The following is a 15,451-nucleotide window of genomic DNA, read 5'->3' on the forward strand; positions in this document are numbered from 1 at the left end:
CTCAACTTCATTTTATTTCCTCCTCAGTACAATCATCTAGTTTCTTAAACTATTCATCTTAAAAATATGAATTTGCAGAATGTGATATAGTAGAAAGAGCCTGGGCTTTAGAAGGTGCAAAATGAAGATTCATGAAGGATGTGGTGGAGACTGCTCACTGCTCACAAGAACCCAAGTCCTCCTCTTCTTCCTAGCATACAGACAGCCTAGGTATTCTAGCTTCCCTTGCACTTTTTAGTATGGTCCCTTTTTTCTGTAGCTCAGACTGTAAAGAGTCTGCCTGCAATGAAGGAGACCCGGGTTAGATCCCTGGGTCAAAAAGATCCCCAGGAGAAGGGAATGGCTACCCACTCCAGTATTCTTGCCTAGAGAATCTCTTGGACAGAGAAGTCTGGTGGGCTCCATGGGGTCTCAAAGAGTTGGACACGACTGAGCAACTGTCACTCATAGAGAAGAAAAAGATGTCAGGTGTATCTAATATAGATAGGACTATGGCCAGGGAATTGATTTGAATGTGTGAGAAAGAAAGATTATGAATGACTATGGGAAAAAAGTGGAAAGCTTGACATGAATAAGTTAGAAGAAGAATCTGAACACTGATTACACATTTATATTACCTTTATTTCCCATGGCTGGGACTTGGATTTCTGACCCTCCACTGATGCAGGAGGGCAGTATTTGTATGTGTCACACCAGAAAAATACAGTTTAGAGCTCTGCAGAAGTCCTATCCCTGAGAAGTTAGGCTGGATCCACTGTGAGACATGATGAATCAGTCCTTCCACTCTTGTCATTGAAGGTCTGTATTAAATACTTCCCCTTATACTCTTTTTTCCCTAGAACTGCACCTAATCTTGGTATCTTAATGGTATAAGGGAAAAGGGGATGTTGAGGAGAGATAACTGAAGAAAAGATGATGTAACCAAAAAAAAAAAAAAGAGAGAGAGAGAGAATCCAGGGAAAGAAAACATGTTTACCTAATGCTCTTTACTTTGTTAGCACAAGATCAGGGAAGAAGGGATATGAAGGGTACCTCCCTACTGGGATACCTCCCTAACAGGAAGAAATCAAAGGCCCATTTGCCATGTTGAGGCAAAGCATTTTGAAAGGTAGCTAGCAACCAAGAGAGCGTAAATGCCAGATAAAAGAATCATAAAAGAGGAGTTTTTTAAAAATCCCCAAATGAAGGGTTCTGTTGACTGAATATTTATATTCTCCACGATATTCCTAAGTTGAAACTTTATCTCCATTGTGTTGATATTTGGAGATGGGGTCTTTTGGAGGTGAATATGTTGTGATGGTGGAGCTGCCATGAGTGGGATTAGTGCCCTTATAGAAGAGAGCCCAGAGAGCTCTGTAGTACCTACTAACATGTGAGGACACAGTGAGAATAGAGCCATCTGTGAACTAAGAAACTTGGTCTCACCAGACGATAAATTTGTCAGTGCCTTAGGCTCCTAGCCTCCTCTAGAATTAGAAGAAATAAACATTTGTTGTGTAAGTCACCAAGGCTATGGTACTTTGCTTACTGCAGCCCAAACAGACTTAAACAAGTGGGAGAAAAGAAAAATAGTTTGTTTTCCCCTAAGGTAACTAGATTCCCTATGTCAATCACCCACGGTACATGACATACCCTGGTCTGTAATAACAACCCAGCTGCATGAGACTAAAAACGAGGGCAGAGAGCTGATGGTACTCTCCATATGGGTAAACTAAAACGAGGAAATCCACTTTCTTAGGCAATACTTTTAAGCATGCTCCTCATCACACAAACATATCCTCTCTTCTCTTTCTACCATTCAATACTGTTCAAGTTCCTGATTCATATTGAGATCTTTCCCACACACAAGAGTTTTGAACTCTCTTGAGAGGGCAATGGCACCCCACTCCAGTACTCTTGCTTGGAAAATCCCATGGACGGAGGAGCCTGGTAGGCTGCAGTCCACGGGGTCGCGAAGAGTCGGACACGACTGAGCGACTTCACTTTCACTTTTCACTTTCCTGCATTGAAGAAGGAAATGGCAACCCACTCCAGTGTTCTTGCCTGGAGAATCCCAGGGATGGGGGAGCCTGGTGGGCTGCCGTCTATGGGGTCGCACAGAGTCAGACACGACTGAAGTAACTTAGCCACAGCAGCAGCAGAGAGATTATAATTTATTGATAGCAAGTTAAAAAGTATTGAAATATTATTTCTATACCAAAATTCATGTTTAGAGGCAAAATAATAAAAATTTAGTTAATTATACATTTTAAACTTTATGTGATGTTTAATATCACACTTTTCTTATTTGATAAACTAAGTAAATAGAATTTTTATAAACAAGGGGACAAAGAAATTGGGAAAATAATATTTAACAAGAGTCTAGTATGTGACAATCATGTATTCATCACTGTGTATAAATGTATATACATTGATCCCACACCCTTCCTTACCTTTGAGTCTTTGCCAGAGGCAACTAATGATGGCTGACTCCCTTGCCATAGTTTGATTTTTCTCATTTATGCAGTCCTTGTTTCCACTATGTAAGTGCATGTGTGTATACAAACACACAAAGATACACGCACACATGCATACACTATTGGCCAACTAGAAATGGGGCATCTTATATGATTGGTTGGGGAAGTATGTTTGGCTATCTCTTATTGGTCCACTTGGTCCTGAGATAGAAATAGGAACAAAAATAGAGAAGCGGGCAGTCATTGACCAAGTCTTAACCATTCTTGGCTAACTGTTGCGGAGATTTGGCCTACTAGGCTGGTTGCCACAGAGATTGCGTGTTATTTCTATTGTCATAAATGTTCTGGCAATTATCTGTTTGTATATTCTTCTTCTCAATGTATATATTTTGCAGAATAACAATACCAGTATTATTGCTAACAATACGATTACTAAAATATATTTAAGGTAACTTTTGTAATTAAATTTACCTTTTGATTGCATTTCACTAAGAGCATAGCTAAATAAATCTATTTCAGAGTCACTTTAAATAACTTCTGTGTGGTTATGCCCATAGCATAAAATCTCTTTATATGTTTTTTCAGGAGTTTCTTTTATTTAATATTTATTTGTTACAATTTTCTTAAGCATGTGCTCAATTCCAAATTCAAATCTAAGCAAAGTGTATATTCAGAGACATCTGGCTTCTATTGCTATATCTTCCCCTCTGTTTTCTATGTCTATAGGTAATAAATTTTGAAATTAATTTTATACTTTATGCTTTCACTTTGTAGATATTAGCAATGACATATATTTAAATATAAAAATTTATATATGTGTTTATTATATATTTATATTGGTTTTCAGAGATAAATGAAGGTATGTAATACACACTTATTTCTACCTGTGTTTTACATTTACTATATATCCTGGAGCTTACCCCTAGCAGTGTATAAAGATATTAATTTTTTAAAAGCTCTAGTGTTCTTGGAGTTAAATTTAGGAAAGCTCCAAGATTCCTCCATGATTATGGAGGAATCTTAATGTTTTAAATTCTATCTAACATTCTTAATGTTTTATCATGTGCTTGATTTATTTTAAAAGATGAAATTAGTTAATTGCTATGGGCCAGGATACTAAGTCTCTAATAGGGCCATTTATAAATGTTGAAGTTTTCTTTAATGCGTGTTAGTTTATTTTATACATAATCATTTGAAAATTAACGGAATTGGTTTTCCTCTGTATCTCTTTCTTCTTAATTTAGAATGGGTCCTGGAGGGATTGTCAGATAATTGATTGGTTGACCTACATGTGCAGTTGAGGGAGTTTTAAAGATTCTTTTCTGCTTACTATGAGGAAAGTCCCCTGAGATTCAGAACTTTAGACACAAGCAGTCATTTAATTTATCTTGCAGTTTTAAATGTCACATAAAGTTCAAAAAACAGATTATCGAGCCATTAAACTAAGGTCTAAGATGTTTTATCTTCCTAATGGGATAACACAGAGAATCTGGTTTGGAGTTTGATCTATAACCCTGTATAACATGCTTTAAATTTTTGTTTAGGCAGTTTGGAAGGGCTTTCTTTTGCGAAAGAAACTGACAACAGCTCTAGAGGCTATTAAGAATGAAGAATCTGAAGAAGAATATGAAGAAATAGATTTAGAAGATTTTACATTTGATGAAGTAAGTGCTAACTACAACATAAGGATATTGGTCTTAAAATATTGGTCTTTTGGAGCTAAACCAGTTTCTAAGGTTTTCATCCTATTAACACTCTGTTACGGATTTTTTTTTAATAGCACTTGAAAAATTATGCTTCTAATATTTTAACATCTTCATTTAGGATACAAGCTTGTATAGTGTGTAAATGTGATCATAGACTATTTACAAGAATTCTTGTATATTCTTCAACCTGATTTATGCAATGGTTTATCAATTATTCTTCATTAAATATAACTGATCTTATTTATGCCCTGTTCAACAACTAATAGTTCTTTATTGCCTAGCAAAATGAGAACAACCTCCTTAAATTGTTTTTCAAGGGTTCAATAATCAGGCAGCAAACTCTGCAGATATATTTACCACTTCCCATCCATGGTGTCCACGTACTCTAATCACATTGAGCTCCCTCTTACCATACAGAGCACTTACCTTTTACATCCTTAGTCTTACTCATTCTGTTTCCTCTATTTCTAGAGAGTCAAACTCATGTATTTATCACTCAGATTAAGGTAGAGAATGTATGGCTATACCCAGAAGACTTCCTTGTGCTTCTATAGTATTCATACCCCTGTCATCATAGATGAGTTTTGCCTATTTCTGGGCTTCCAATAAGTAGAATCATCCAGTATTTACTCTTTTTTCACATAATATTATGTCTGTGAAATTCACCTATGTGGATGAGTATAGTTGCATATATATCATTCTTTTGAATATAGAATATACTACTTTTAATCTATTATTGAATATACCAATTTTTAAAAGTCTGTATACTGTTGATGGATTATTTGTTATGCGTTATCTTAGTGTTGCCTATTATGACTAAAGACACTACAAACATTCTTGTACATACTTTTTGATGTGCATATTCACCTTTCTTTTGAGAACTGAATTTCTGAGTCATATCATTAACCTATGTTTAGTAGCTAGTGTCTAACAGCATCTTAAGGTGATTGTATCAATTTACAGTCCTATCAGCAGAATATGAGAATTTCAGAGGAGCTTTATCCTCACCATTTTCTACCAATCCAGTAGGTTTATAGTGGTATCTAGTTCTTTTGCCTTTTCATACTGTTCATGGACTGGAAGAAACACAAGCTGGAATCAAGATTGCCGGGAGAAATATCAATAACCTCAGATATGCAGATGACACCACCCTTATGGCAGAAAGTGAAGAGGAACTAAAAAGCTTCTTGATGAAAGTGAAAGTGGAGAGTAAAAAAGTTGGCTTAAAGCTCAACATTCAGAAAACGAAGATCACAGCATCCGGTCCCATCACTTCATGGAAAATAGATGCGGAAACAGTGGAAACAGTGTCAGACTTTATTTTTCTGGGCTCCAAAATCACTACAGATGGTGACTGCAGCCATGAAATTAAAAGACACTTTCTCCTTGGAAGGAAAGTTATGACCAACCTAGATAACATATTGAAAAGCAGAGACATTACTTTGCCAACAAAGGTCCATCTAGTCAAGGCTATGGTTTTTCCTGTGGTCATGTATGGATGTGAGAGTTGGACTGTGAAGAAGGCTGAGCACCAAAGAATTGATGCTTTGTAACTGTGGTGTTGGAGAAGACTCTTGAGAGTCCCTTGGACTGCAAGGAGATCCAACGAGTCCATTCTGAAGGAGATCAGCCCTGGGATTTCTTTGGAAGGAATGATGCTAAAGCTGAAACTCCAGTACTTTGGCCACCTCATGTGAAGAGTTGACTCATTGGAAAAGACTCTGATGCTGGGAGGGATTGGGGGCAAGAGGAGAAGGGGACAACAGAGGATGAGATGGCTGGATGGCATCACTGACTCGATGTAAGTGAGTCTGGGTGAACTCCAGGAGTTGGTGATGGACAGGGAGGCCTGGTGTGCTGTGATTCATGGGGTCGCAAAGAGTCAGACATGACTGAGCGACTGATCTGATCTGATCTAGTTCTTTTAATTTGCGTTTATCTCATAACTAATAATGTTAAATACCATTTCATTTGCTTTTTGGCCATTTGGATATGTACTTTTGTGATATGATCAAGTGTTGGTGTGCGTTTTTAAGTTCGGTTGTACATCTTTTTTCTTATTGACTTGTGGGAGTGCTTTTTATAATCTGAATACTATTCTGTTTTCTCTTGAAAAAACATTCTCTAAATTCTGAGATTTCCCTTTTTTTATCTCTTTGTGGTTTATTTTGATGAACAGAATGTTTCTATTTTAAATTAAAAACAAAAGATTTTTGTTTTCATGACGTATAAGAAATCTTTGCTTATCAGCTCATTAAGATATTCTAGAAACTTTATTATCTTAACTTTCAGCATTTAAATCCGTGGTGCATCTTGAATTAAATTTTGCCTGCAATGTGAGTAGGGGGTCAAATTCTCCTCCAAAGATACACATTTGGTTGTCTCATTGACCCACAGCTATCTGTTGTATAGACCATACTTTTCACAAGAGATTCCAGTGGAAGCATTATTTACATTCAGGAAGCTGTGCATGGGTTCTCCTAATTTTCCTTGGCTTTCTGTTACAGTTTATCCTTATATCACTACTCTAATTACTACATAATTTATGGTAAATTTCATTATCTAGTCTTAAAAGTGCTCTGACTTTGTTGTTCTTCTTCAAGAAAGATCTACTCTGCTACTTTTTATCCATTTCATTTATGTACAGATTTTAGTACTAGCCTATCAATTTGCACAATAAATGTTCAAATTTTCTCTGAGATTGTAATAAATCTATAAGTCAATTTGGAAGAACTGATTTTTTTTAGAATATTGCATTTTTACATTCATGAACATAGAATAACAACCCTATTTAACTTAAAATCTCTGTCCACTATACTCTGTATTTTCTTCATAGTGTTCTTGTACATTTTTTATTAGATTTACTTCTAGCTATTTGACATTTTCTGATATTATTTTGTTTTTGTATACCAACCTTATATCCAGTCACTTTCTGAAATCACTTACTTATCTCTCAAGTCTTTTGAATATTCTGTACCCACAATCATATCACCTGAGCATAATAAGTTTTCTTCTTCTTTTTTTTTTTTCCTAATTCGTATGCCTTTTGTTTATTTTTCTTGCTCTATTGTCCTGACTAGTACCTTCAGTACAATGTTAAATAGTGGTGATTTTAGAAGTCATCTTTTGCTAGTTCCTGGTCTCAGGGTAAAAGCTTCCACTACAAAGTCAGACATTTAATATAGGTTTCTTTCAGAAACTCTATATTTGATTGGGTTAACCTCCTTAGCATCTCCTTACCTTTCCAAGAAGTTAATATGTGATGATGATGTTGATGATTCTATACATGATTTGGCTTTTATCACTTTGCAGGCTTATGACATTGATTTACAAGCATTAAACCATGTATTCCTAGAACAAATTGACTTAGCTATAAAGTATTATTATTTTATATACCACTAAATTTGTTCTGCTAATATATTTTTTTTAGGATTTTTGCCTTTGTATTCAAGAAGATGCTATGCCTATAAATCTTTCTAGTAGAATTCTTTTCAGATTTTGATGTCAACATTGTGCCTATTTGATTAGGAAATGTTTCCTATGTTTCTTTTTTCTGAAAGAGTTTGATGTAAGATTGATGTTATTTGTTTCTTAAAAATTTGTCTTAGCACATCATCTTTTGGGGATAATGTTCCACGAGCACTTGAAGGTGCATTTTTTCAGGTGTTATGGCTACTAAAACCTCAATTCCTCCGTTTGATAGTTGTATTTTTAAAAATCTTTATTTTTAGTGATTTGGAGAGTTTTCTATAAGTTATTGACAGAAGAATGCTAAATCTCTTATTATAATTGTTTGTGTGTGTTTCCTGCTCAGTCATAGCCTACTCTTGGCTACCCCATGGACTGTTGCCCGCTAGATTCCGCTTTCTATGAGACTTACCAGGCAGGAATACTGGAGTGATTTGCCATTTCCTATTCCAGGGGGTCTTCCCAACCTAGGGATCGAACATGGGTGGGTTTCTCTAAGTTAAGTTTTTAGTTCTGTCAAACTTGACCTCATAGTTTGAGGATATGTATTAGGGCATACACATTTAGAACAGTTAAATCATTGTATAATTAACCCTTTTAAAATAATAAAATTTCACTCTTTAACTCTAGTTTCCCTCTTTACATATGGAAAATGGTTATAAAATTTTTTCTAAGAAAAATTAAGAGAGCATGAAATCTGATTTTACGATCAGAGAAGGCCTGCATAAGGTGAAATATTGATAAAGATGTGAAAATAAAGTGAAGGGATAACCATCAGATAATACTATACATGGCTAAGTGGTATGGAAATGAAAAAAGAAGGGATTTTTTTTAGTATACTAAAGGAACCCCAAATGCACAAGAAGTAGAACTGATGAGTGGGCTTCCTTGGTAGCTCAGCTGGTTAAGAATCCACCTGCAGTGCAGAAAACCCCTGTTCAATTCTTGGGTCAGGAAGATCCCCTGGAGAAGGGATAGGCTACCCACTCCAGTATTCATGGGCTTCCCTGGTGGCTCAGCTGGTAAAGAATCTGCTTGTAATGTGGGAGACCTGGGTTTGATCCCTGGGTTTGTAAGATCCCCGGAGGAGGGCATGGCAACCCACTCCTGTACTCTTGCTTGGAGAATGCCCATGGACAGAGGAGCCTGGCAGGCTACTCTCATGGGATTGCAGAGTTGGACACGACTGAGCGACTAAGCACAATACGGCACAGTACTGATTAGTGGTGGAGAATAACCTGAGATCAGGAAGAAACATGAAAATGATCAGGCAACAGTCCACATAAAGCCCATGATATGATTTCAAGAACTTTGAATTTTATTCAAATGTGATAGAAAATTATTACTTGGTTTTGAGCAAAGGAGTTAAATGTATTATTGTTTTAAATGGATAAATTTGTTTCTAATACAGAGATTATAGTTTAGGGGAGCTAAGAATTAAAGCTAAATACCAATTAGGAAGGTATTGTTACTTTTCTTTCCTTTGATAATTTTTACTTTTTTTTTTTTATTGCCATCACTTAATTTTCAAATAATCTTAACAACAGATGACATAATCAAATTATCAAAGTGTAACTGCTTTTTTTCTGTTGTTCTTTCTTTCTTTTACTTTCCTATATACAAATGCAAGACTTATCTAACCAGTGTTATCTAACCAGACTTATCTAACTTCCTTTTCATCTTATTTAGGTCATAACAGTAGTTCCTTTGGATTAAGTCTAAACTCTTCTTTAAGATATCCCAAAAGAGTTGTAGTCATCTGTTCAAACTGATTTTTCACTCCCAGCCAACAAATACTGAATGCTTACATATGGTGGGCACCATGCTTGGTACCAGCATATGTACATAGACAGATATGACACGGTCCCTAGTCTAGAAGATATCGGAAATATATTTGAATTTTACAGTGAATTACAATTGCTATAAAAGAAGTGAATATAAAACTGTCTTAATAAATTTGCCTCAAACAAAAAGCCTGGATAAGTCTGCCATGAAGTTTTTATATTGGTTTGTTGCCTGTCTGAAATGTTTGCATTTAACAAATGGTTAACCAAGGGTACACTGATAACCAAAATCAATTTATTTGGGTTTTTACTAAGCATGTGTGTGTGAATGCTCAGTCATGTCCGACTCTTTGCGACCCCATGGACTGAAGCCTGCTAGGCTCCTCTGTGCATGGAATTTTCCAGGCAAGAATACTGGAATGGGTTACAATTTCCTACTCCAGGGGATCTTCCTGACCCAGGGATTGAACCCACATCTCCTACATTGGCAGGATGGTGCTTTACCACTAGCGCCACCTGGGAAGCCCATCAATTCACTTCAATTCAGTCACTCGGTCATGTCTGACTCTTTGCAACCCCATAGACTGCAGCATGCCAGACTTCCCTGTCTGTCACCACCTCGAGGAGCTTGCTCAAGATGCCATCCAGCCATCTCATTCTCTGTTGTCGCCTTCTCCTCCTGCCTTCAGTCTTTCCAAGCATCAGGATCTTTTCTAATGAGTCAGGTGGCCAAATTATTGGAGCTTCAGTGTCAGCATTAGTAATGCCAATGAATATTCAGGATTGATTTCCTTTAGGATTGACTAGTTGGGTCTCTACATAAAGCCCATGCTGCTGCTGCTGCTAAGTCGCTTCAGTCGTGACTGACTCTGTGCAACCCCATAGAGGGCAGCCCACCAGGCTCCCCCATCCCTGGGATTCTCCAGGCAAGAACACTGGAGTGGGTTGCCATTTCCTTCTCCGATGAATGAAAGTGAAAAGTGAAAGTGAAGTCGCTCAGTCGTGTCTGACTCTTAGCAACCCCATGGACGCAGCCTACCAGGCTCCTCCGTCCATGGGATTTTCCAGGCAAGAGTTCTGGAGTGGGTGCCATTGCCTTCTCCAACATAAAGCCCATAGTTTGCCTTAAATTTTTAAATGCTGAGAAGTGAGGGATCTGAAATTTTTATCCTGCATGCAATCTAACAAGGTAGGCTGCCACACTTTCAAGGAGGCTGGCAGAAGAAATGAGACATGTATTACTTGTCAGGCAGCAGAAATGTCATGCTGATATTTATTCCCCTTTGCCCTCAAGTTCCATAGAGAAGAATTACCCCTTGGGAATTGGGAGGCCTACGAAACCCTACATTTTATAAGGACTGCAAAAATCTGCTTGTTTTATGCTCTAGAGGAAGTCATTATTTTCTTACACCAGAACGCAAACAAATTTTGCCTCTGCACCACAAGAAGACACTCAGAAACTATATTTTCCAAGTCTGTTAGCTATAATATATTAACATCTTTGGAAAGATAGTCCAGAACAAAAGATGTCATAAATCACACAGAAGTGTTAAGAGACGTAAAGAAAGCTATCTCCCAACAATATGTACCCCTAGTATGTATGTGGCAGATTTTCTCACATATAGCCACTCCAATGGCCACTGTGAATAATCTGACAGGGGCTAGGACAAAATTCATTAGGCTATCCTCATGATACATTTGATGATGGTTACCAGACTTCATTAAAGGTTAGCCAGTTGTAACCTTTATGATGGAAGTAAACTCCAATGCTAGGAAGAGCAATATTGGATAGAAACCTGGAATGTTAGGTCCATGAATCAAGGCAAACTGGAACTGGTCAAACAGGAGATGGCAAGAGTGAACACTGACATTTTAGGAAACAGTGAACTCAAATGGACTGAAATGGGTGAAATTTAACACAGATGACCATTATATCTACTACTGTGGGCAAGAATCCCTTAGACTAAACAGAGTAGCCATCATAGTCAACAAAAGAGTCCAAAATGCAATACTTTGATGCAATTTGAAAAACAACAGAATGATCTCTGTTCATTTCCAAGGCAAAACATTCAATATCACAGTAATCCAAGTCTATGCCCTGACCAGTAATGCTGAAGAAGCTGAAATTGAACGGTTCTATGAAGACCTACAAGACCTTCTAGAACTAACACCCACAAAAGATGTCCTTTTCATTATAGGGGACTGGAATGCAAAAGTAGGAAGTCAAGAAACACCTGGAGTAACAGGCAAATTTGCCTTGGAGTACAGAATGAAGCAGGGTAAAGGTTAATAGAGTTTTGGCAAGAGAATGCACTGGTCATAGCAAACACCCTCTTCCAACAACACAAGAAAAGACTCTACACATGGATATCACCAGATGTTCAATACTGAAATCAGACAGATTATATTCTTTGCAGCCAAAGAATAGAGAAGCTCTATAAAATCAGCAAAAACAAGACCAGAAGCTGACTGTGGCTCAGACCATGAACTCCTTATTGCCAAATCCAGACTTAAATTGAAGAAAGTAGGTGAAACCCCTAGACCACTCAGGTATGACCTAAATCAAATCCCTTATGATTATACAGTGGAAGTGACAAATATATTCAAGGGATTAGATCTGTTAGACAGAGTGCCTGAAGAACTATGGATGGAGGTTCGTGATGTTCTCCAGGGGACAGGGATCAATACCATCCTGAAGAAAAATAAATGTAAAAAGGCAAAATGATTGTCTGATGAGGCCTTACAAATATCTGGAAATAGTAGAGAAGTGAAAAGCAAAGAATAAAAAGAAAGATATACTCATTTGAATGCAGAGTTCTAAAGAATAGCAAGGAAAGATAAGAAAGCCTTCCTCAGTGATCAATGCAAAGAAATAGAGGAACATAATAGAATGGGAAAGTCTAGAGATGTCTTCAAGAAAATTAGAGATACCAAGGGAACTTTTCATGCTAAGATGGGCATAATAAAGGACAGAAATTGTTTGGCCCTAACAGAAGCAGAAAATATTAAGAAGAGGTGGCAAGAATACACAGAAAAACTATGCAAAAAAGATCTTCGTGACCCAAATAATCACGATGGTGTGATCACTCACCTAGAGCCAGACATCCTGGAATGCGAAGTCAAGTGGGCCTTAGAAAGCATCACTATGAACAAAGCTAGTGGAGGTGATGGCATTCCAGTTGAGCTATTTCAAATCCTAAAAGATGATGCTGTTACAGTGCTGCACTCAATATACCAGCACATTTGGAAAACTCAGCAGTGGCCACAGGACTGGAAAAGATCAGTTTTCATTCCAATCCCAAAGAAAGGCAATGCCAAAGAATGCTCAAACTACTGCACAATTGTACTCATCTCACACGCTAGCAAAGTAATGCTCAAAATTCTCCAAGCCAGGCTTCAACAGTACATGAACCGTGAACTTCCAGATCTTTAAGCTCGATTTAGAAAATGCAGGGGAACCAGAGATCAAATTGCCCACATCTGTTGGATCATTGAAAAAGAAAGAGTTCCAAAAAAAAATATCTACTTCTGCTTTATTGACTATGCCAAATGTCTTGACTGTGTGGATCACAACGAACTGCAGAAAATTCTTAAAGTGATAGGAATACCAGGCACCCTGACCTGCCTCCTGAGAAATCTGTATGCAGGTCAAGCTGCAACAGTTAGAACTGGACATGGAACAACTAACTGGTTGTACATCAACACTATATATTGTCACCCTGCTTATTTAACTAATATGCAGAATGCATCATGAGAAAAGCTGGACTGAATGAATCACAAGCTGGAATCAAGATTGCCAGGAGAAATATCAGTAACCTCCGATATGCAGATGACACCACCTTTATGGCAGAAAGTAAAGAACTAAAAAGCTTCTTGATGAAATTGAAAGAGGAGAGTTAAAAAGCTGTCTTAAAACTCAACATTTAAAAAACAAGGATCATGGCATCTGGTCCCATCACTTCATGGCAAATAGATAGGGAAACAATGCAAACAGTGACAGACTTTATTTTTTGGGCTCCAAAATCACTACAGATGGTGACTGCAGCCATGAAATTAAAAGACACTTGCTCCTTGGAAGAAAAGCTATGACCAACCTAGACAGTATTTTAAATACAGAGACACTACTTTGCCAACAAAGGCCTGTCTAGTCAAAGCTATGGTTTTTCCCGTAGTCATGTATGGATGTGAGAGTTGCACCATAAAGAAAGCTGAGTGCTTAAAAATTGATGCTTTTGAACTGTGGTTCAAAAGAAGACTCTTCAAGAGAAGACTCTTGAGAGTCCTTTGGACTACAAGGGGATCCAACCAGTCAATCCTAAAGGAAGTCAGTCCTGAATATTCATTGGAAGGACTGATGCTGAAGCTGAAACTCTAATACTTTAGCCACCTGATGGGAAGAGCTGTATCACTGGGAAAGACTCTGATGCTGGGAAAGATTGAAGGCAGGAGGAGAAGGGGACGATAGAGGGTGAGATGACTAGATGGCATCACTGACTTGATGGACATGAGTTCAAGCAAGCTCCAAAAGTTGGTGATGGACAGGGAGGCCTGGCGTGCTGCACTCCATGGGGTCGCAAAGAGTCGGACATGACTGAGCGACTGAAGTGAACTGAACCAGGCATTTCCTCTTTAAGCTTCTGCATTGAACTTCCTCTTGGACTTCAGCTTTATTCTAGATACAGCTGGAAGTCTTAGCTATTACACAGACTCTTTCTTGACCCTCAAAGAAGAATTCTAAGGCAATTCTGCCATGTAAAACAACCCTGGCCAGTGAACTGAGACTTACTTGAATGCTTTCAAGGCCATAGTGGTGTTTTCTTAAACATTTGCAGGTGAAATATGACCAGGACACCTTCCAGGTGGCATTTGTCCACACCATAGGAAGACTGATAATCCAGAGGTATTTTATGAGGGGGTGGAAGCAGGGACTGGTGCAAGATATGGGACCATCACCCAATATCATGATAGACTTAGGAAAATGACTGTCACAGTGTAGTCACAGACTCCTGGAAGGGGGTGGCAGGCCCAGCTCTGAGTTAAATTTAAGGTGTTTGCACAAGCTTGGGAGGGCCCCCAAAGGACATTTTTCTTATGGTGGGAGGTTTCAAGAGTAGTTCTGAAGGACAGAAGATCATTAATGTCCTTCCCTTCCCTATACCTCTCAGAATCTGAGGTTTTCTTTTCAAAGATATGAGCAGTTCTCCTAGTTTAAGAAGTGATTCTAACTGCATTGTGTGTCCCACTTCAGTAGTTATAACATCACATTTTTAGTGTGATTAAAATGATTCTCTATTCACACCTAGACCTTTTGTCTGGAAGGGTTCAGAAGAGGAACAAGTGCATTTTTATAAAACTTAACCAGAATTAACTTTGTATACCCTAAGCCTCTTTTTGTCAGGCTTCATCCTAAGAATGTGTCAATCAAGCTGGCCTGGAACTTCCTATTAGGGAAAGAAATATATTCTATGCCTAGGAATGATCAAGAGAAAATCCTGAGCTGTCAATATATGTCTGTGTCATCCTCCATGTATTTTTGCATAATTACTACATAGGAAGTAGCTGCAAGGGTATGACCCCTTTCTGAGGACAGCCACATAACTGATTAAATTGCCTTATCTAGGCATGTGGACAGAAGGAAGTGAGAGTAGTGAACTCAGTCTATCAGATCATTGTTGAGTTAGCTTTTGTGATAAAAACCACATAACTGTCAGGCTCTAATGGTTCAGAAAACAGAAAAATTATACAGATGAATTCCAAGGGCCATAGCTCTATGGCTGAAGTTAGTTAATAGATAACTGAAAAGGTATCAACATTGATATTGGAAGGGAGAGTTTAGAAAGTGTGTTTTGATATTCATAATGGGCCAAGTTTCCAAGAATTGTAAGGATTCTGAGGTGCAACGAAAGTTATCAAGAAGTGTTAGGATTATTTTGAAAATGGCATGAGTCAACTTGGGTAGAAGAGGAGGAAACTGCTGGGGCTCAGAGTCAGGGATTATAGAAGGAAAAAAAGATCAAGACATGGCTTTAGAATCTGT

The 15,451-nt window shown here is 37.8% G+C and overlaps 1 protein-coding gene across 5 annotated transcripts in view; it reads left to right on the forward strand.

The window, feature by feature from the left end:
* The window catches only part of LRRIQ1 (leucine rich repeats and IQ motif containing 1), a 223,193-nt gene that overhangs the window by 112,634 nt on the left and 95,108 nt on the right, over positions 1–15,451 (forward strand). For all 5 annotated transcript variants that reach the window (XM_061415659.1, XM_061415661.1, XM_061415660.1 and 2 more), the window contains one exon: positions 4,001–4,120. In XM_061415659.1, the coding sequence (XP_061271643.1) occupies positions 4,001–4,120 (120 nt within the window). The remainder of the gene's footprint in view (positions 1–4,000; positions 4,121–15,451) is intronic.

This window comes from Bos javanicus, chromosome 5 (assembly GCF_032452875.1).
Source record: "Bos javanicus breed banteng chromosome 5, ARS-OSU_banteng_1.0, whole genome shotgun sequence".
NCBI classification, from domain to species: domain Eukaryota; kingdom Metazoa; phylum Chordata; class Mammalia; order Artiodactyla; family Bovidae; genus Bos; species Bos javanicus.